This window comes from Anas acuta, chromosome 2 (genome assembly GCF_963932015.1).
Source record: "Anas acuta chromosome 2, bAnaAcu1.1, whole genome shotgun sequence".
In the NCBI taxonomy this organism is placed as follows: domain Eukaryota; kingdom Metazoa; phylum Chordata; class Aves; order Anseriformes; family Anatidae; genus Anas; species Anas acuta.
Window position 1 is genome coordinate 7,334,473 of NC_088980.1, and position 20,953 is coordinate 7,355,425.

The window sequence follows — 20,953 nt, forward strand, 5'->3', positions numbered from 1 at the left end:
TGCGAGTAAGTTAGGACAAAAGCAAACACGATGTCATCAAGGGGCAGGAGATCCTACTCAATTACCGCTGGCTCTGTTTCATCTACTCCTATAGTACCAGACTAAGGAGTACCACCTAAGCGATAGTGGAAAAGCCACTATTTGTAAGAAAGAACACGAATCGTGACATTCTGCATTTTTCCATTGGTACAAAATCCCTTAAAACACCTAGAAATATGCAGTGAGACATCTAATAGGGATCACCAATACCTTCACGATGAGCACAAATCCCTTTCTTCTATCTAATGAGCACTTTCCATGGAATGCCTTCTAAAACAATACTCAGAGTAAACCAAAACCAGTAAAAGCTTAGTATTCAATATAATTTCATAGATAATTCTCAAGTCTACCTACCAGTCTCACAATGCTGCACTGCTTCGTATTATGCTTCCCAATACACAGTTCAGTTGCAAAAATAACTGATGATTCCAAATTTCTCCCATTCAGATACACAGAATATAGCCACTGCCACTAAAAATATATGCTTGCAGAAAGAAATACTCGTTTTTCTTATAAGATTTATCTCAAACTTGTTAAATATCAGATTAGTCATCAACAAATTTCTGTGGTAAATCACTTTTGAGACCGCTCCTTCATGAATAAAATAATGAAAAAGATCAAAGCAGAAATCCTGCCCCCTCGCATCAATCTGAAAATTACCTGTGGGTATGAGTGGAAAATCTGTATGGTTAGTCCGTGGACAGGATGCTGTACAGATCCAGCTCTGGGGTCAGCCCTGGATCAACTCTGCTGTGTGGGCAGCTCATAGCAAGCATCTCTGATCTACGAACTGCATTCAGAGTATATCTAAAAGGCAATTTGGCTCCCTTATGGAATAGGATAAGAACAGACTAAAAATGGGACTAAAAACCACGGTAAGCCAATGAGTGAGATGCCAAGCTAGGTGGACAGAGTCCTCTTGCTGGGCTGGATGCAGGGATTGAGGGCTTACCCGTAGCTGAAGGCATGGGTGACAGGCTGACCTAACAAAAATCAGCAGCTGATGTGCGTGGGACTGAAGGTTCCTAGCTTAGTACAGGGAAAAAACACATTCTCCAAGTGGCAGAAACTTGTACCACCAAAAGTAACTTTTAGCAGTACAGCTGTACCTACCTACGCCTTTCTGCACAGCTCCCCTTTTTGTTCTGGAGTCTTTGCTTTTACTTCTAACCAAAATAGGTTTGGCTGTAGGAGCATTAAAGGGGAGAGGTACGGGGAGGGAACAGGTACTGACAACAAGAGTGGAGCCCTGGAAGAGGGTCATGAGGTCTTTTAAGCAGAATTTTGTGTTGACTGTTCGTGGGATGGGATTTAGTCTATTCAAAATACTAGCAGGATATAATAGGATGTAATGGTATCTCAGACAAAAGCCTACTACAAATGTAAACTACTAAGATCCAATACCAGAAAACACCTCAGATTTTACATTGCTTTGCATTCAACATTGTAACTGAACACCTAGCCAAATATATTTGATTGATAATTTTATCAATAGATTTTGAAGAGAGAAACAATCATTCATCCTAATGCACACACAACAAAATAAATTAAATAGAATTAAAACAAATCCGGATCAGAAACTGCTCATTTATATGGATCCCCATGCCTCTGGTGAAGGCCAAACTGATGTGTCTTACCAAGCTGAGGAAAAATAGGGTCCAGAGATATTTTTCCCGTTCTTCTCCATATGAAGCCCCATAAATCCACTGCAATGCATTTCTTCCTCTACTTAAAAAAGGAACAGGGCATTCCAAGAGGCTACACATTAAGATTTAAACCTTCTAGGAGAAGTGGATAACATTGCCATCTGTGGAAGCTGGCTCATGTTGGCATACTCACGGAGTGATCAGACACTTAATGAAGCATCTATTTTAAACCTGTGCAGTGCTGGATAAGCGACCAGTGCTGCAGTGACAGCTCCATTGTGCAACAGGAGAAAGCAGCTCTGCATCCAACGTCAGCTTCACCAAGGCTGGGAGCCACACCTTACTTACTCAACACAAAGAACCCAACCCCTATTTCGTGTGATTTTTCTCCCTGATTTCACTGGCCTCAAAGATGTGTCGCTAAGCTCTTATCTAGCTGCATTTCTTAACCTAGGTCCTGACAAAAACCAACACAACAGCATTAGACAGTGAAGAGTCTGAAAAAGATTCAAGACCAAATCCCTCCCAGTTAGTTATGCTGAATTTAGCCTGCTAGTAGAAGGTTACGCAAACAGCAATTTTTCACAAATCAGGTCTTCATTTTCTTTCTGTCCTTATTCAAGACAATTTTTCACTGATTTCCACAAGGTGCTCACCTATGCTAGAGCCAAATACTCGACAAGAAGAAAGCAAGCATACCGGGGCTTAAAACCAAACACGTACATGCTTTTCTTACCAGAAAATCACTATTCACCAAAGTTCCAGCTTAATAGGTGTTCAAAGCACAGGTCAAAGACTACCAACATCAAAAGAAACCTTCACAGCCCCCGACAGGCGCTTTGCAGACAGATCAGTGACTGCACAAGTAACGCGTCCAGTTCTACAACAGGTACTGCAAAGATGCCGAGTACCTTGCTCCTTTAAAGTATAATCTGCACACTGATGAGCAGATGATCATCATCAGCACTGCTGGGATTTTGGTTGTTACTCCTCCGTTCCATCTAAACTGTAGTTCAACTCAATTTTATTTGCATTATTCTCAGCACATACTGAGATGTTCATGTCTACAGCTATATTGTACCTATAATATCCAAACTGCTACCACTTTTACGGCTTTTCCCCCACTTTTTTTTTAAGGAGATATTTATTCTGCTACAGGCATTTACAGCCGGGGAGCAGCCTTCATGGTGTCCTAACCAGGCTCTCTGCCAATTAGCTGATTTTGTTAGCAGCATGATGATACTGGTCCCTGTTGAGAGCAGGGGCAAACTGCGCAGAAAAATAAATACAACTTCTGCTGGAACACAGAACAAGACAAAGAGAATTCCCCAGCAGAACACCTGATCCTGATTACATTTTAGGCTGCCTAAGAACTCCACCACCCCTTTTAAAAAACGCATGATAAACTAAGGTGAATTGTTAACCGAGGATATCAGTATTAGGAAATCAGTATTAGGAAAATGTTTTTGTTTTATTTTTTTTTAAAGTGATTGTGTTTGTTTGCTTTAAGACAATAGCACAGCAGAAGTAATCAATCACTTTCCTCCTGGTAGTTCAATGTCTATTTCAATAAGCTCCGCCTTGCTTGCGTGTGAGAGCACAAAAACCAACAAACCAGAGATAATCTAAAACCTTCCAAATTGAATTTCTGAAGTTTGTTGCCTCTGTTACATATTTTCACCTTTTCAGAACATTGTCTGGTAGCTTAACAACCAAAATCTGATTCTATTTTTGAACTCTTAGTTAATGTGAAAATGGAAAGAACCATGCAAACTTCATAAAAACATTAAATTACTGACACAGAAGTCCCAAAGACTAAAAAATAAAATTGTGAAGAGAACAGAAATGGGACACTAGCTCATCACATCGACACACTTTCTGATAATCCATTTCTCCCCCAACTAGGGGACTAGGATAGAGAGCGGGATGTCGCAGGAGGAGAGAGACTTAAGCATTCTTTCCAATTAACAAATTTAATCCTAGACGAACCACAACAATTCATACCAGGCAGCTCTTGCATGGTATTTGCTCATGGAACAAAACATTAATTATTTGCAACAGCATTAAAAATGTTGATTAAGAAAAAGATCTGGAAGCATGATGGGAATGGAGTTGTTGCTGATTTTTCTATGGAGTCAGTTTAAGAAAGGTTAAAACACTTTGAAACTATTAGCCAAAATAGATGAATATGTAAAGAGTGAGGAGTTAAACAACACAACATTATGTGTATCAGCATTTGTAGCACATATATTAAAAATACAGTAGGTCTTATATTTTGTTCTAAACATGATCCAATAGAAATTGTAATTCTAACTGCAGAATCTTCATGAAGTCTCTGACCTTTCTTGAATTTCTTGAACAATTTCTTGAGTAAGTTGGCTACACACTCACTTGGGAGAATAAATGCACACTGTATTCTAAAAAATAACTGGATTTCATGTATTATACTGAAATTTTAACAAATGTGTGCTTCATAAACATACAATGAGATATTGTACATGCTTACCTGTCTTGATCTGGGTCTTCCAGGAGAAAACTTCCGTTTGGTGATGGCTGGTTTCCCCATGCCAATTTTTGGAGTGACTGATATGTAAGTTGTTGGGAGAGCACTTCCAGCAGTGGAAGGCAATGCTGGAGGCTGGCTGTGTGGTACATCCCGTGCTGAATGCAAGTCTAAGGAAACATCCGGTGAGGAAGACACGTTTGTCTTGGTTAGGTTAACTGCTGGGGGAAGTGAGGGGTAAGTCTCAGCTGGTGATTTTATGGGTTTGTCTGCAACCGGTGAACTGTTTGCAACACCTTCATTTGCAGAAGCAGTTTCTACTTCCAGAAGAGCTGGTGTTTCTGACTTTTCAGGGGTTTCTCCTTTTTCTACCTCTTTTTGCACTTTTATTATTTCCAGTTGATGCTCTACATGGATACAAACATCTCCTTTGCTTTCGTTCCCTTGTATTTCTGGCGTCACAGTTACGGTCTCAGGTACTGAAGACAGAGACCGAGAGTCAACTGTGGATACTTCTGATGCCTCAACGCTACCTTGAAGCAGCTGTGTCTCTTCCACTTGTTTGTCTAACTCCTGCTGGATTACAGCTTGGCCACCTTCCATCACTTCCATCATTTTCTCGGTCTGACTGTCACCAGTTGCTGGTGTCTTTTGGGGAGACATTTCCATTTCAGCAGAGTTAACTTCATCAGGGACTTCTGTTTCCAGTTCTGTGGTCTTTTCTTCTGGCAATACGCCTGTAACTAAGTACAACAGTATTAAAGGCTCAGTATGAAAATCAACAACTTACACAAGTGTACTGGTCAACAAGTACACCTTATGTGTTTTATAATATATATAACGTACACATTATGTATTTTATTTAACTGAATTTTATACATACTTTAAAATATACTTTAAAAATCTCTTTCCTTTAACCTGTGTTTGTAGTAATCAGTGTTTTTAGCATGTATTCCCACTGTTGAATCCCTTCTTTTCCCACTCTGGGAACAGCAGAGTAAATGACAAGTAGGACGTTTTCAAGAGCAAACTCAAACTTGCCCCTTCACGTGTTGTCTACAAAAAGGCATTCAGGCAAAGTAAGTTTTCATTAAGGTATTGGGGCAACTTCTCAGCTGGTAACAGTGTAGAAAATATATTTCTGAAGGTATGTACTAGGCAAAGCTCCCACTGCCCTATTGCTGGAAATCAGGTTCACAAATGAATAAAAACTACAGTATGCAACAAGGAACATTGCTTTGAAATACAAAGAGCACTCAGTAGAACCTAGATTGATTTTTGGGGAATGTGAAGACGCATTTCTGTGTAGGCAGCTAGAAGTAGTGTCTGCTTTTTCATTTCTGCTCATTGAAGATATATACTACTATACATTTAGTTTTAAGGAACTGTCTTAACGCTTCCAAGAAATGAAGAGCTAAGAAGAACGGGACTTGTATAAATAAAAAGCATTCCCCTCCTAGCGCTCTTGCAGACTTCAGGAAGTCACGTGAAATAAAAACAGTTGACATGATTTATCAGTTTAGTCATGTCTTAAAAGACTTTGTTCCAAGTATTTGTCCAGCCTTCCCTGTAACCTAATCAAGCACCTTTCATTCACAACTTTCCTTGTCAAGGAGTTGCAGTCTTATGTCTAATCCATGGAAGACCACAACATTTGCTCTGAATTTGGCTTTGAATATCTTCTTTTGATGGACCTTGATTCTCTTACAGTCCACTATTATTTACTATTTCACTTGTACTTCTGAGATTCACACTGCTACACAAACTCCTCAACCTCTACAATGCAGAGCCTAGCATTTTGTTGTGTCTTTTCTGATAAAGTTTTAAATCATGGCCCCTGTACCTACTGCAAGCTCTGTTGACTCTAAGCCCCTTCTGTTTGTATTCTTTTCTTTGGCTAGTAATTGATGTGTGCTTTCAAGATGCATTTATTCCTAGAACGTAAATGATCAGCTATTGCAGCACACCCTGTACACATGAGCTGTATTAAACAAATTCTCTTTTATTTGCAAATGGAAAAATGAAGAAGTAAAAACCTTAACCAAACATACACTTGCAGAGTTACAACTCGAAAACACAAGCTGGAAAGCTATAAGGTGTGCCCCAAAACACACCACGGGAAATTCCCATGTACCATTTACTTGCAGCTAAAAACAAAATAGACTTGAAGAGAAAGTGTGAGCAACCTTATTTTAACAGCAACAAATAGTGGGGTTTTTGATTTTTTTAATGTAATCCTCCGATGTATGAAAGCATCTGTTTTTCCACCTTATGGAGAAAGCCATTCCAACCACACAATTAAAATGATTTTGTCTTACACAAATCTTCTAAAGACTATCTTTCCTTTCAATGGAATACTACTTCAACCAAAAAATAAACACTATTTCTTGAAAGTTTAGACAGTGGAACCCAAGCAATTTGTCCCCTACTGCTTTTCCAGGCATTTCTTCTCCTAAATTTACAAAGTACTAAAACCTTACTGAATGGAAAAGGGTTTTGAATGCTGTTGTGGTATTTTCTCAGACTGCAAAACTCTTTCTTACCGTCTGTGACGCATCCAACAGCTGATTCTTGACTGGAGCCATTACCAGTAATGGGTTGTTCCTGAAATGTCGCAACCTCTCCACCACATTCCATCTCCACTTCATTTGTACAAGCTTAAGGAAAGACAAATAAATTGTCAAAATTGACATTCCGTTTGTTCTATTAGTTCAGCATCACTACTTTCTGTCAAGGTTTGACCTTTTGGCTAAACCGAATGATATTTATCTATATGATGGCAGTTAGGGCACATCAGGTCAACGAGAAAGTTGGGGAGGATATATATATAGTACCCCTTGAAGAAGTCTTTTTCTCATTAACACTGAAGCTGTTTTGTACCTTTCCGATGGTGAAAAAGATCTGTAAGGCAATTAATTATATATATATATGCCTAATTGTGAACATATAATTGAGACATAGTCACAGGCTCCTTTGCATTACCTGAGCAATATAAAAGGTGTTTTTTCAATTTCCACTCTGCTAAATTCAACAGAACTTGTAGCACAAAGGCTTCATTTTTTTTTAGTTAATTTTTTTAAAACAAATGCTACAACAGTTCAATGACACAGATGAGGTTCCATCTACTATCAGCACTTGAGTACCAATTTTCAACCCGTTTGTTGAACTCCAACAACATTAGCAGTCCATTTTGCTGCTTTAGAACCAACACCTTTATCTACAATCTCCTCATACTAGAATATAAAATTGCATGAAAAAGGTGCTACTGAGTCCTTGTTCAGTTGACAGTATTGTTACAGAGCACAGAAACAGGAAGCGTGTGTTTTTTTCTCATGTAAAAGATTTTTTCAGTAAAGGAAATTCATTAAAATGTACTAGACAAAGCAGGAGCAAGAAAAACAAAGCATGTAAGTAACTGCTAGCTCAAGAGGAACTGATCCTTCAGGGACATTAACACAAAAATAGTAAATGAATATAGCTTTCTGTTAAGGAAGGCCTCTTTAAAGTTCATAAAGCCTAGAATTATTAGGTGATGCTACTTTTAGCACCTAAAATCTACTTATAGACTCTGTTATCTTTAAAGCGCTGTGTTAGCTTTGAGGAAATGATCATTTAGATTTGTACAGTAAAATCAGATTTGGAGCCAAAGTGCTCTGCTGGGCATAAAACACGGCATGACTGTAGTCATGCAATAGCTCCAGATTGCTCCTAGTAGTTGAGATGACAGCCCTATTCTTCCTTGGGGAGAAAAGTATGCTCGTCAATGTCACTGTACTAGCCAGAAACTGTAAAAGAAGAATTACTTAAAACTTTAGCCTTTCAAAGAAACCTGTAACTTACTCAAAAGGGTTTCCATTAGAAGACTAGGAGTTTAAATATGACTCAGACTTCTTCCTAAATTACCTAAATACTGCGAGTCTAACAGCTTCTACTAATCTTTCAGAACAGGAGTTATCTTCAAAGTCTGAAGTTGCTACTCTAACCTGGTGCACATGTTCACTGACAGAGCTCTTCCACTCATTTGCCTATTGTCTCTGCCCTTTCTCTGAGGTTATCTTTTTCATCGTTTCCTTACCGCTCACCAAAGGTACACGCTCACACATACATCAAAGCGAATGTCTTGCTTATGCAAAACTTCAGTCTGAACACATAAAAGCTACAGCTCTTTTGTAGTCCAACACTTTCCAGTCAAAAATTACTGGGCTTTCGAAAACAGAAACTTACGCGACTGAGCTATCAATTTCTTTTAACAGAAGATCAGAGCACAGGTATTGCTGTTTAGGCATCAGAAGTGCCACATGGCAGTGGGAGAGCAGTTAATCTGTTAGATTTTACCCTGCTTCCAAATTAAATGATAATTGCATTTCTCTTAGGACGTTCAGCTTGCATGAGTAGGCACTATCCAACAGAGCACGTGGTACAAATACAGAAAGGCTTTCAGTTATTATTTCATTTCCCAGGTCTTGTGGATGACTCACCAGACTCAGATCAAGAGATGCAAGTTCTCTCTGTATTTCCTTACCATTGCTGAGTACTTAAAAAAAAAAAAAAAAAAAAAAAGATATTTTTCTGCATCTTCCCTTTCTGCTTTTTGCTTGGCTTGTCTATTTAGACAAGAAGCTCTCAGAAAGACGATGACTAATGACAAACTGTTTTGAAAAGAACACCTGATTAAAAGCTGTTTAATGAAATGCACCTGGCCCTTGAACACAGCCCAGCTCCCATTGCTGTGTCCTACCTGGACAGAGTGAGGCTAACGGGCAGCACGTGATGGACAAGTACCAAGAGGGACAGGGGAAAACTAGATGTCTCCAGGAACATCTACCAGAACCTGGCTTGTGTGCCTGGTAGACACGAGTTTCCCAAGAGACTTCTCAAATGAGTACATTTATGAACTATACTAATTCAAAAACAAACAAACAAACAGACTATATAAATTTACAGCTACAAGTTGTGAAGGCTTAGAGCTACCACAGAGGTGCTTATTTGCCTATGTTTCTAATACAGGGTCCCGAAGCCAAGGAGGCTGACAGCACATTTAGAGGACAGCGAATGCACAGACTGCTTGAGAAGCTGCTGTTTGTTAAATAAAGGAACGGATAATGTCTACAGAATAGGAGTGGCTGGTTCACAGAAGCCTTAGTGAGATATCTGCAGATACTTGGATTTGATGTTAGTGTTTTGCAGATATAAAAATGACATTTGATTACCTGTTATACTGTCGGGTTCAGGAATGAGTTCAGAAGTATCCATTACATCACATGACTGAGTCTGATCCCCTTCTTGTCTACAGAGAGTGCAGATGTAGTCCTTCAGCTGAGACTCCAATTCACTACCTGGAAATCTGTCACATTCTATGTGAATCCACCTGGGGAGATTAATTTAGTGTGAAATGTGATTTTAGTAATAAAAAATATAAAACATATTGCTAAGAATCAGTTGAAAAATGGCATGGTTCTCCATTCCTCTGGGGAAATTAAAAAAAAAAATCAATCAATATTTTTCTAGAGGGAATTTTGAAAAAACAAAAATGATATGGATATGTTTGTATGTCAATTTAAACATGAAGACCGAAACTGTTGCTAAAGCCCATCAGAAAGCACAACATGTGTAGCAATATGAAGATGCTGCATAGCAAGGTACAAAGCACTGAATATGAAATAGTCTACATTCTTTAAGATGCCCAATAGCTTATTTTTTTAATTATTATTATTATTTTTTTTTATTTCTGGCATAGGAAAAAACATGTAAAATGAAACAGAGAACACATGTAAACAGTCTTACATCAATATACATGTAAAAATTAAAATACCCTGCCTATAAAAATTAGGATGATGACCCTTCTTGTCTGTTTACTCATAAAATAGATGTAATCTAAGAAGCAACAACAGCACATATTTCTCTTTACACCTCACTAGCCAGAAAGGGCAGATAACTGCCAATTACAACTTAGTTGCTATAATTAAAATAAGACTATCTAATATTGTCCATTGTATTTAGGGTTGGAATATCAAGCTGTTGTATGAAAACATACAACAGCATCATGCACCATCTATACCTTTCACAAAAATCCATGAAATGTCATACAGCTTTCTGTAAGCTTTAGGCATTTTGGTATCACTTAATAAAAATTAGGATTCTTACCTTTTGCACATGTGACAATGCAACATATCTTTCTGGAAGTCTTGGAGGCACAGTTTTTCACAGAAAGGACAGGATAAGTTGTCTTGCTGTTGGTAACAACTGTCACACACCAAACAATTATGGTGCCACTGACAGCTGGTTCGTGTGCCACACTCAGCACATACTCTACAGTTCTAGAGATCACAAGAATTCATTTGTTAGTTATGATATTTCACAATGTGATAGAACTGCCATTAACTGACATTTTTCTCTTCTGAATTAAACTAAAGAAAAATTCAATCTTTAACAATACTAATACGTTTTCCAGAATCTGGTAACAGAACATGGAGACACTGTGCAACTAACTGCAAGAAGAGTTTCCTTGAACTTCCCTTACCTGAGAAGAGCATTTCTTATCTATCTCCCCATGACTACCACAAATTGACCATGAAATTATAGATATATCTTGTGTATACTGATTTCCCTTGTTAACTCAAAACTGTATTTTTATTATTACTTACTCACAAAGTTATTGACAAAACAAGAAATTCACCCTGCCCTCCCCAAATCTACAATAACCCTGAGCTACAGAACTGCTCTTCTGGAAAGCACAAAGTGGTTGCATATAACAAGCCTTCGAGGATAGATTACATGCAGTACATTGCATAGGTTTTAGTTTACATGTGGTTTAGTTCATGAGATCAGCTGTCACTAAGCAGAGGTTATCCACTCCACTTGGATCCTATTCTTCCCTTCTCCCCTGTGGAGCCACATGGCTACACACAAGCGGGCTTTCTCCAGAAATTGCAAGCTATGTTACATGGTTAACACCCATCTGCAATACAGCTAGACAAGCATCATCTAGGTAGCAAAATTTGGCCAACTATAATGAAAAGGAATCATTCTTTCAACTTACTTTACATTTCCAACCATTTGTTGGTACAGAGTCCATAACTGGTTGTAGACAGAAAGTATGATAGCCTTTGTCGCATGTATCACACACCAGCATCTTGTTGTCTTCCCCAGAATGTCTAAAAACAACAGAAATAGCGGTATGAAAAAATTGTTGAAACAAGCCATAACTAAAATTCTGTTTAATGAGAAGTCTAACCAGAAAGGCAGATAGCTGAACACATGAGAACACATGAACACCACTTATAAATGCCTTCAAAGAGGATACCCTTAAGTTCACATTTAAGTATGAATTAAGTCGCCATGCTTACTTTGGAAAGTGCTGTCAGGGCTGTGGCAGCCAGACTTCTAGAAATCAGCCCGTTTTCATTTAAACAAGTGTAGGCAGATTTAATAGCATTTCTGTACTGAAATCAGTTCAAAAATTTGCTGTCAGCTGTGTGTGATCAGGGAACAATCTTCTTTAAAGTGAGTTGATCTGAATGTTGGCAGATAGTGAGTGTTCTCGGAAAACAACACAGCACGGACTGATCAGGTATGTGAGGCAGCTGCAAAGTGGCGTTTTCCCTTCATACTGTCCAGCTGATCTGACTGAAGCTGAACAAAATTCTTATCTTTTCTGTTAAAACCTTAAAGAAAGCAAGTGAGCAAAGAACCTTACACTGCCCATCAGATTAGGTTTTACGAGAACAAGTGCACAAGCGGTCACAGTTTTCTAAGTGGCAACAATCATGCTTTGCTGTCTCAGCACTTGTTTGGTGTAACAATTCAATCGTGGTCACTCATATTACTTCTTTTCATTTGCTCAGTGAAGCCTTAGGATTGTTTTCAGAATGACTTGTTATCTGCCTCTGAAAGATACTACAGAACAGCAGGGATGGCCTGTTGCAGGGGAGCTACACCGTAATTGGTACACGCACTGCTGAAATGTCAGCTGAACAAGAGCCCAGGTTCCCAGACAGGAGAGGTGCTACAGTAAACTAATTTGTTAATTTGGTAAATTTGACAAAATTCCTCCTGCATAAAAGGATGATGAAATCACAAGCTTTTGCAGCTTTCTTCAACCTGCCAAGTTGAAAATAACCCTGGGGGTAGAAGGTGCAGAAAATCCAGCTCGGCTTTTAGAAGACAGATGCCAACACAAGGATCTGACCAGTTACTTCAATTAATATAACATCATAACACGTACCAGGGCAATGATCTACAACTTTTTGATAAAAAGAACTCTTAATAAAATATATGTTTTAAAATCACAGTAAATCTAAGAGCCTTCTCCCCTTGTGTCACAGGAGTCTTACTTACTTGCAGTTCTGGCACACTTTGCAATCAGGACACTGCCAACCTGCTCGTTTTAAAGGTGTAACTTGTATGTCTAGGCACATCCCATGGTAGTGCTGGCCACAGGTAGTACAAAAAAGTTGATCTAAGAGGTCTCCAGGGCTGTCGCACACCGCACAATTTGCTTCTTCCTTTGCTACAAAGAAATCATTTTGCCAATTATTATTTCATTTGAAATTATGAACAATTTACAAGAAAATTTTCAGTGGTTTTTATACATACAAAACTTGATAATTCTTATGAAATTGGAACTGTATTAATATACTTAGTAACCACTCCTTTCATTTAGTCTTCTGATATACTCAACTGATCTTCTCATAACAGAAATACATTCATCTTAAACCTTAATAAAAGTCTCAGCAAAACAAATAGGTTTACAGGTTTAGGTCCAATTCTTATCTGGAACAAGTACAAATAAAGCTCCTAGCAGAATAAAACTATTATTTATCTGAGGTGTTTGCAACATGGTTGCTCTAACTTGAGCTAAGGCAAGCAAGCCTATCAGTATGAACTAAAAACTGCCAAAAGACAAGCATTTGAGTGAACCCTTCCACATTGTTATTACAATATATATTTATATATATATACATACTAACTTTGCTGTGCACCACTTTCAGTTTTTTAAAAAAACAGGAGTGTGAGCATGCATCTTGCTCATGCCTGAACACACAAATTCTTGGGGGTTCACACACTAGAAAAATAGGTCTAAACCAATGTATTCATTCAGCTGGTCCTACCACACATCAGTTTTTATAAAACCTTTAAATACAGACTTCTGGTAACTTTATCTATGTCAAGAGAAAAAAAAAAAGTAATAATCTTATGGCACTCTAATGCCTCCATGTCTGAATTGAAAATATGACATTAAGGAAGACAGAATGCTTTCCGTGACTTGTAAGACAGATGCTTTGTCCTACCTATAAATGTGAGGCCTCTACAAATAAATCCCATTTACCTCTGTTAAATAGCAGTTCCACTGCTCAACTCTCTGGAGATTACACTTGCATTAAGCATGCTCAACTTCTCATGGCTGCTAAAACAGAGGTGGTTCACCAGAGTTATCTTGCATAGTGACTGAATTTGCCCTATCCTAACGCTTCAGGGATCAGGTCTTTTCCTGCAACTGTTCCTCCAAATGACTGGGGTCACGGTGGTTTGCACTGAGAAGCAGGGAGTCTCCCTCCCGTGCTCCCAATGCTCCCTCTGCTGGCCCCAGTTACAAACCAGAAGGGAAACCTGCACCTGAAGGCAGCTACAGGGCAAGAAGAGGCCTGGGTTGAGACAGAACTGGTCTATCTTCTGCCAGTTTTTAAATTTGTACATGTTTCACCTTGCAATTTTAATATTGGACTCATGTTCTCTGAGTCCACTTGTATATATCTGTATATACATAGATATAGATATGTATCTGTAGATATAGATATATAGTGTATATATAATAAAAACGCGTGTATTAGGTCTTCTTATACTTCATTATGAAGTCAGGAACCTTGAAATTTCTACAGTACCAGCTCCTAAGATCAATACTTCTTTTTCCATTCATTCTTAGTTGAATCGATTTAAGATCTGAGTATTCGCTCAGACTAGAGACGGGGAAAAAGCAGAATTCTGTTCTTCCCTCTACATAATACATAAATTTACCTTTTTAATGGAATAAAAAGGTAAATATTCATAATTTTAATTTACTTTCAGTACTGGTTATTATATTTGCCCCATGAATTATACTAGGAAGGCAAAAATGCAGAATTGTACAAGACATTCAATAAACTGGAAACAACCTAGCCTGACGGGAAGGAAACCATAGGCAAGTATGAGCAAAATGTGGTCAGTAAATGTGTTTTGTTCTTTGTATTTCTAACAATTTGCGGTGACTGAGGATGTGCCTCACCTGAGCAGACGACACTTACCCTAGTTTGGGATTTTCAACTCCCTGAGACATGATTCACTGCATAAGGAGGTTTTAGACCTGGGCTACGTTACCTGGCTGTGGGCAGAGGCAGCACTAACGCGTCCTGCTCAGTGAAGACTCCAGGTGAGGGTGGGCAGGCCAGACTTAAGAACAAGGAAAACTCTGATCCTTCTGCAAATTTCAGCTCTAAAGCACCCATGGCTGCAGAGTGCTCTCAGCATCTGGTGGCTGAGGCACAAAAAGCTCATGAGGCCAGCAGAGGAGAGCTCGAGAGCTCTCCCACCTACCTCCCAGCACAGCAGGGCAAGAGATAGCAAGGGGCACGGAGTCAGCTCGGCTACAACTCGCTCACTCCTTCTCCCTCCTCCTGCAAGCAGCATCTCCTCTGTGTCTCCCTTCCACACGATGAAGCTCACATTGTTTTGGCTGCCCTCACCTGCGACACAGCACTGCTCAGCCCACTTTGGGTAAGAAGAAATAAAAGAAGAGTGGGCAGAACAAATCTGACATGAGGGGATGAAAAACAAACCAGGACTTCTGAGGACAGAATTAATTACTTCTCAAGATACAGGAGGATGTGAGCGCTTGGAACAGTTGCTAGCATCACAGGAACACTCTACAGACATCACTTTTAAAATTCAAGTCTCCCACAAGATGGATGTTAAGACTACAGGGTTCCTGTGCTGTGAACCGTTTCCAAACTTGCAAAAATACAAACTGGGTAAGAAGTATGGTCTCTGTATTCCAGAATCACCATCTGGTTGAGGTAGGAAGGGACCACTGGAAACCATCTGGTCCAACCCCCTTGCTTAAGCAGGGCCACCTAGAGCCACTTGCCCAGGCCCGTGTCCAGACAGACTTTGAAACTCTCCAAGGAGGGAGACTCCACAACCTCTCTGGGCAACCTCTGCACAGTCACCTTCCTGAGGTGAAGTAAAGGCGTGCTTCCTGATGTTCAGACAGAACCTCCCGTGTTCCAGTTTGTGCTCATTGCTTCTTGTCCTGGCACTAGGCACCACCGAAAAAAGCCTGCCTCCAACCTCTTTGCACATTACCTTCAGGTATTTCCATACACAGATAAGGTCTCCCCAAGTCTTCTCTTCTCCAGGCTGAACAGTCCAAGCTTTCTCAGCCTTTCCTCATAACAGCAGTGCTCCAATCCCTTATTCGTCTCCATGTTCCTTCGCTGGACTCTCCAGTAGGTCCATGGCTTGTACCGAGGAGTCCAGAAGTGATCACCACAGCCCAGGTGTGGCCTTATCAGTGCTGAGCAGAAGGGAAGGATCACCTCCCTCAACTTGCTGGCAATACTTTGCTTAATACAGCCCACAATACCGTTAATCTTCTTTGTAGCCAGGGCACAACTGCTGGCTCGTGTTCAACTTGGTGTCCACCGGGATCCCCAGATCCTTTTTCTGCCAAGCTGGGTGGCCCCCAGCACGTCCTTGTGCCTGGGGTTGCTCCTCCACAGGTGCAGGACTTCGCACTTCTCCTTGCTGAACTTCATGAGGTTCCTGTCAGCAGATTTCTTCAGCTCCTCCAGGTCCTGATGCTGACCAGCCAGTAGTTCCCTCGGTCCTTCTGCCTGTCCTTCTTGAAGACAGGTCTGACATTTGCTTTCCTCCAGTTTTCAGGTACTTCTCCCAGTCACCATGACTGATCAAAGATCAGGGAGCACCCTCTCAGTGGTATCTGCCCCTTCCCTCAGGGCTCTGGGGTGCATCCCATGAGGGCCCAAGGACCCCTATTTGCTTATGTATTCCCTGACCCGATCCCATTCTATCAAAGGTACACCTCTTTGGCCCAGCCTTTCCCCTCAATCTTTGGGACCTGAGAACCATAAAGGCACTCCCATACCTTCTCTTCCTCTCCTCTGTTAAAGCTACCGTTTGAATAAATAACACTAAATGGAAAAAGAAAACTTCAAACATATTTGAATGAATTACATTTCAAAGTTTGAATGTAACAGCACCAAACAAAGCTTCCCTTACAAGACGCACAGACAAGGCAACAAGACTACACTGCAGCACACCTGTGATCAGCAGTCAAGTACCCTGCCTGCAGTGGAGAGCCTTTAATCCTATGAGAATCTGTGAAGTACAGCATAAGCTGGTTTGCAAACAAGCTTTTAGGATGTACAACAACTGGAATGCAAATATTTTTTTTAACATCTCTGAGAAATACATCCTATTAGTCTGTTTCAGGAAATATCAAAGTACTCTGAACCTCCACAACTATGCTTCTACTTTTAAGAGACATTCAAATGCATACTCTGAATACATTTTTGAAATAAAAAATTAATAATGGCTTTTAAAAATAAAATCAACTTCTAGAAATAAAACAGACTTCATATATATGACATACACTCTCAATCCTGTGTGTAACAAGCACTTCAATGAAACCTTTTACTCGTAGACTCCACTGACATTAATCACATGCTGAAATTTAGCTTGCTCAAGCAAATTTAGGCATCTTACAGGATACTCTATGCTTCTGGAGTGGGTTATCAGCTAAGGAAAACCAATCACATTTTAAATATGGAATTGCTAAATCTCCAGCTGATACAAATCCCATCATTTGAACCGAGTGTACTTACATCTTTCAGGAGCCTGATCAATGTGGTCTGGACAAAGGAGGGACAAGTTACTGAAATCCTGAAACGTGCCTGCTCCAGCAGCACAGGGGTAATGGTACATCTGGGTACATTTCTCTTCACAGCATTTGATAGTGGCTCCAAGGTGCTTACAATATGCACATCTCTGAAAAATAAACACACAAAGCATTCAAAACCTAGTTTTTTTTGGCATTTTTTCAGCCAGGTCTGTTACCTTCCTCACTGACCACACAGGCACCAAGGCCAACGGAAGGGAGTGAATAACTGAAGAAAAGAAAACAAGCAGCTGGGATTGTGTCTTTCAATGGCTCTCTCTGAACTTTCCTACTTAAAATGTTCAGCAAAACCCACCCTAAACATGCCCTGATGACTGAGGTTCTTCTTGTCACCGAAGAGCACTTTTTCTTCTATTTGTTACCTAACTTTAGTGATATTTTCAGTAGGGAGGCTTGGACACTGAGTAACAAAGGCAGACCATCCCGTGCTGTCAATAGGCTGTAACGAAAACCCACGCAGTTCTGCATGTTGTAATGTAAAACCGTAGGGGCTGTAATCAGAACCGTGACTGGCAATGAAATATTATGTTCTATTGAAAACCTTAATGACATCATACGACTATTCTCTCTGGGATGATAAGGCAGTAAATAATCCAGGACTTTCTTGTCGTCTCTCGTTTCAATGCTACGCAAATATCAGTCACATCTGTAAAGAAATCATTTCCCATAAAGCAGCATCCAATAACCCTCCCCCTCGTTAGTCAGGAGGGACCAGAGTCCATCAGCCTGCTTATAAAACATCACCCACACCTTTCTGATTCGGTTAATCAGTTTTTACTTTCTTGGATTTATTACAGTCCCCGAAGCACCGTAACAAGCTTTTGCATTTTTTCACCAAGGCAACACTACTTTTTAAGGATAGAGCTCAGCACTGTGAGATTCAGAGCAAATTTAAGAAAAAAAACAGGTCAGTGGCTCACGGGAAGGCATACATAATGTAAAGCACCAGCTGAGCTCAGGGACTCTCATTTTTCTTCATAAAAATATAGACCTTAATGCTAACACTGCCATGTTCGACTGCTAGCCCCAGTGTCAAGTAACACCCAGATATGAACACACACCAAAGCAAGAAGTTCCTCGCTGCCTCTGCTTAAGTCTTAGAACCCAGAAAATATTTATTACCATCATTCTTCTGTTATTCAAAGTCTAGCACGAAACTGGGCATGAAATAGTGCTATTATGAGTCCACAGATATCAAAACCGACCCACACGAAAGCACAAGTCACAAAGCTGGCTGTGTTAACCGCTGAGGTGGCATCCCTAAAACCAGGCGAAACTCACATCTTTAGCAGAGCATCACAAGTCACCCACAAGGCAAAGAAAATACTGGCTTATTACCTACTGAGGACACGATAAGCAGCCTTTTGCATGGAGTTTCTGAAGCAGGTGAAGAAGCTAACACTGGTAATTAAGTTTAAGGGCTGCCAACAAAACCGAAGTAAGGCAAAGAACTCATCTTAGGAAACTGTATTTACTGAGCTGAGGATGCTGTACAAGGTAAATCATAAAATTCAGCTGTGAGGTAACAAAAATACACCCCAAAGCCTTCAACTTCATGAACCTCAACTGCACAATAAACTGCACACAACCCAGAGCGTAATTTTGTCCTTGTGGCTCCTGCAGCCTACTGAGATGGCCCACACTAAGCCAAGTCCCGACTCTTAGAGGCAGGCCACCAACTTTTCAAAGACATTACTCAAGAAGAAAACATTAGGAAAAGGAACCTAGGAGGGGCAAATGTCCTAAAAGATGTTCCCCAAGACAATACTCAACAAAGCATCCATTAGGTCCAATTCCTTAAAAATTTATCTAATGGGAAATTAAAATCATGGAAGAATTGCAAGCACTCAAAGACTCAAACATCCTAAAAACTGGAAATAATGAAGATGGATTAAAGAGTAATATTAAAAATATTTTAAGATGTTACATCTGGTTTTCAAAACCAACAATCAACAATGGTACATAACAACAAAAACAGAATACTTTTTTTCCAAATGCTGTGTGACTGACTGACGGAATTATTAGAACGGAGCAAAATATAGGATTAATGCAAAGCCTCGAAGAATGTTGATGTTGATTTAAAGAATCATGTAAAGATGCTGGAAGAAAAATGGAAGCCCAAATTACATTTAATTGAACCCTTCAAACCCATCTGCTAAACTGCACTGGCAATGAAAAGCATTTGGCAGCTAAGTGAAACACACACTTTAAAAACAATGTGGTGTATATCATCTGAAGCAAATAAAAAGCACAGAATATCAACATTTGCTGAATTTATAAGACAGATAAAGCAGTCTGAAGAAATAAATGCCCAAAGGGATTTTTTTTTGGCAACAGCTGCTGATGAGAAGAGTTACTTCTCCAGCAAAAGCCAACGTTGCTCTGCAAAAAGGCCCCCGTGACCCTAGGGGAGCAGTGTGCAGCCGGTACGACCGACTGACCATCCAGCTAAAAGTGAGCATGTGAACAGCAGAAGAATATTAATTTTAAAAAATGTAAAAGTTCTGCTAAACAAAGATCAGCAAGCAATGCTACCTTATTATGCTATTGGTAAAATATGGCATCAGGACAGTCAGAGGTGAAAGGAAGGCACAAATCCCACTTTTGATCAAATACAGTAAAAAAAAAAAAAAGTGTCTTCAGCACCCCAGGAGGCCAGTAAGAGAGGACACGCCAGAATGGAGTTCTGTTAGCATGAACACAAGATATGCCGTTACGTGGAAGGGGTGGGAGCTGGATCCAAGCATTCAAAGGGTAGGTATACAAAAACATCAAGCTGTTAAAGCAAGACAAACACCGTTTTGTGCACGGATGTAATCATTTTACAGCCCTGTTCTACAGAAAAAAAGACTTTACCAGGTGTCACAAAGCTAGAGAGGCAGTTCCTTACTTATTTGGATAACATTTAATAACATGAATGTCGTTAAAGCAGCATTTTCCTCTTCAAAAAGTCCTTCATTGGTTACCAATTGTTTTCTTCAGCAAGCTCCTAGTGCATTCACCCGTGGCAAGAAGGCTCTCATCCCACCCATGCTTCTGCTGCTTCCTATTTTTGTAATTTCCATCACTTAGAACTGTCCACACCTTCTACTTGGTCCTTCACACCTTCTTCTATAACATCTGATTTTTCAGATAGACATGAAAGGAGCTCATTTTCTAAAGCAAATGGCTATGTGCTTTTTCAAACTTCGTTTTAAAATTCCCTTTATTCACTAATCCAGTTGGATAAACACGACGTTGTCACACAAACAGAGTGAAAGAGACAGAGCTAAGTGAATTAGCAGAAAACCAGAAATCCCAACTGATCCGTCACCTACAGGAGAACATCCTCCAGCAAGTACAGTAACAGAACCCACAGAAATGCTCTGCACAACTCACACCAACCTGCTGGAATCCTAGCTGCACTGAAATCAAGGGAACAAAAAGGTTGGCGCTGCCTGTGGCTTGGAAACTCAGCTCAACATCCTAATTTGCTACCGGCTTTCAAGGGAACACAAGGCCAAACTGGAAAACTGAGACAAGAGAAACAGCTCGCTCTTCCCTCCTTTCTAACCTTCCTACATTAAAAATAAAATAAAATCAACCAAAGATTTATTCCAAGTTTACATCAACCTTTCGGCTGCTCCACATCTGGAGGCATATTCCAAAATTCTGAAGAAAAGGCATCTGCATTTATGATAATTTAAGACTACCCAGATAGTACCATGAACAAATCAGAGGTCGTATTTTATCATGGTTTTATTTGTCCTTAGAATTACTTTATAGTATTATTGCCTCGGCAAATGGGCAAGTAACAACTCTTGGGAGGCAGAC

At 39.9% G+C, this 20,953-nt stretch overlaps 1 protein-coding gene across 12 annotated transcripts in view; it reads right to left on the reverse strand.

Annotated features, from left to right (window-relative positions):
• KMT2C (lysine methyltransferase 2C) overlaps positions 1-20,953 on the reverse strand; it is a 195,691-nt gene that overhangs the window by 78,758 nt on the left and 95,980 nt on the right. For 11 of the 12 annotated variants that reach the window (XM_068673406.1, XM_068673403.1, XM_068673402.1 and 8 more), the window contains 7 exons: positions 17,067-17,229; positions 12,526-12,697; positions 11,228-11,342; positions 10,333-10,505; positions 9,399-9,556; positions 6,732-6,845; positions 4,192-4,931 (listed from right to left, as the gene is read on the reverse strand). In XM_068673406.1, the coding sequence (XP_068529507.1) occupies positions 4,192-4,931; positions 6,732-6,845; positions 9,399-9,556; positions 10,333-10,505; positions 11,228-11,342; positions 12,526-12,697; positions 17,067-17,229 (1,635 nt within the window). The remainder of the gene's footprint in view (positions 1-4,191; positions 4,932-6,731; positions 6,846-9,398; positions 9,557-10,332; positions 10,506-11,227; positions 11,343-12,525; positions 12,698-17,066; positions 17,230-20,953) is intronic. The other variant, XM_068673400.1, reaches the window with a different exon arrangement.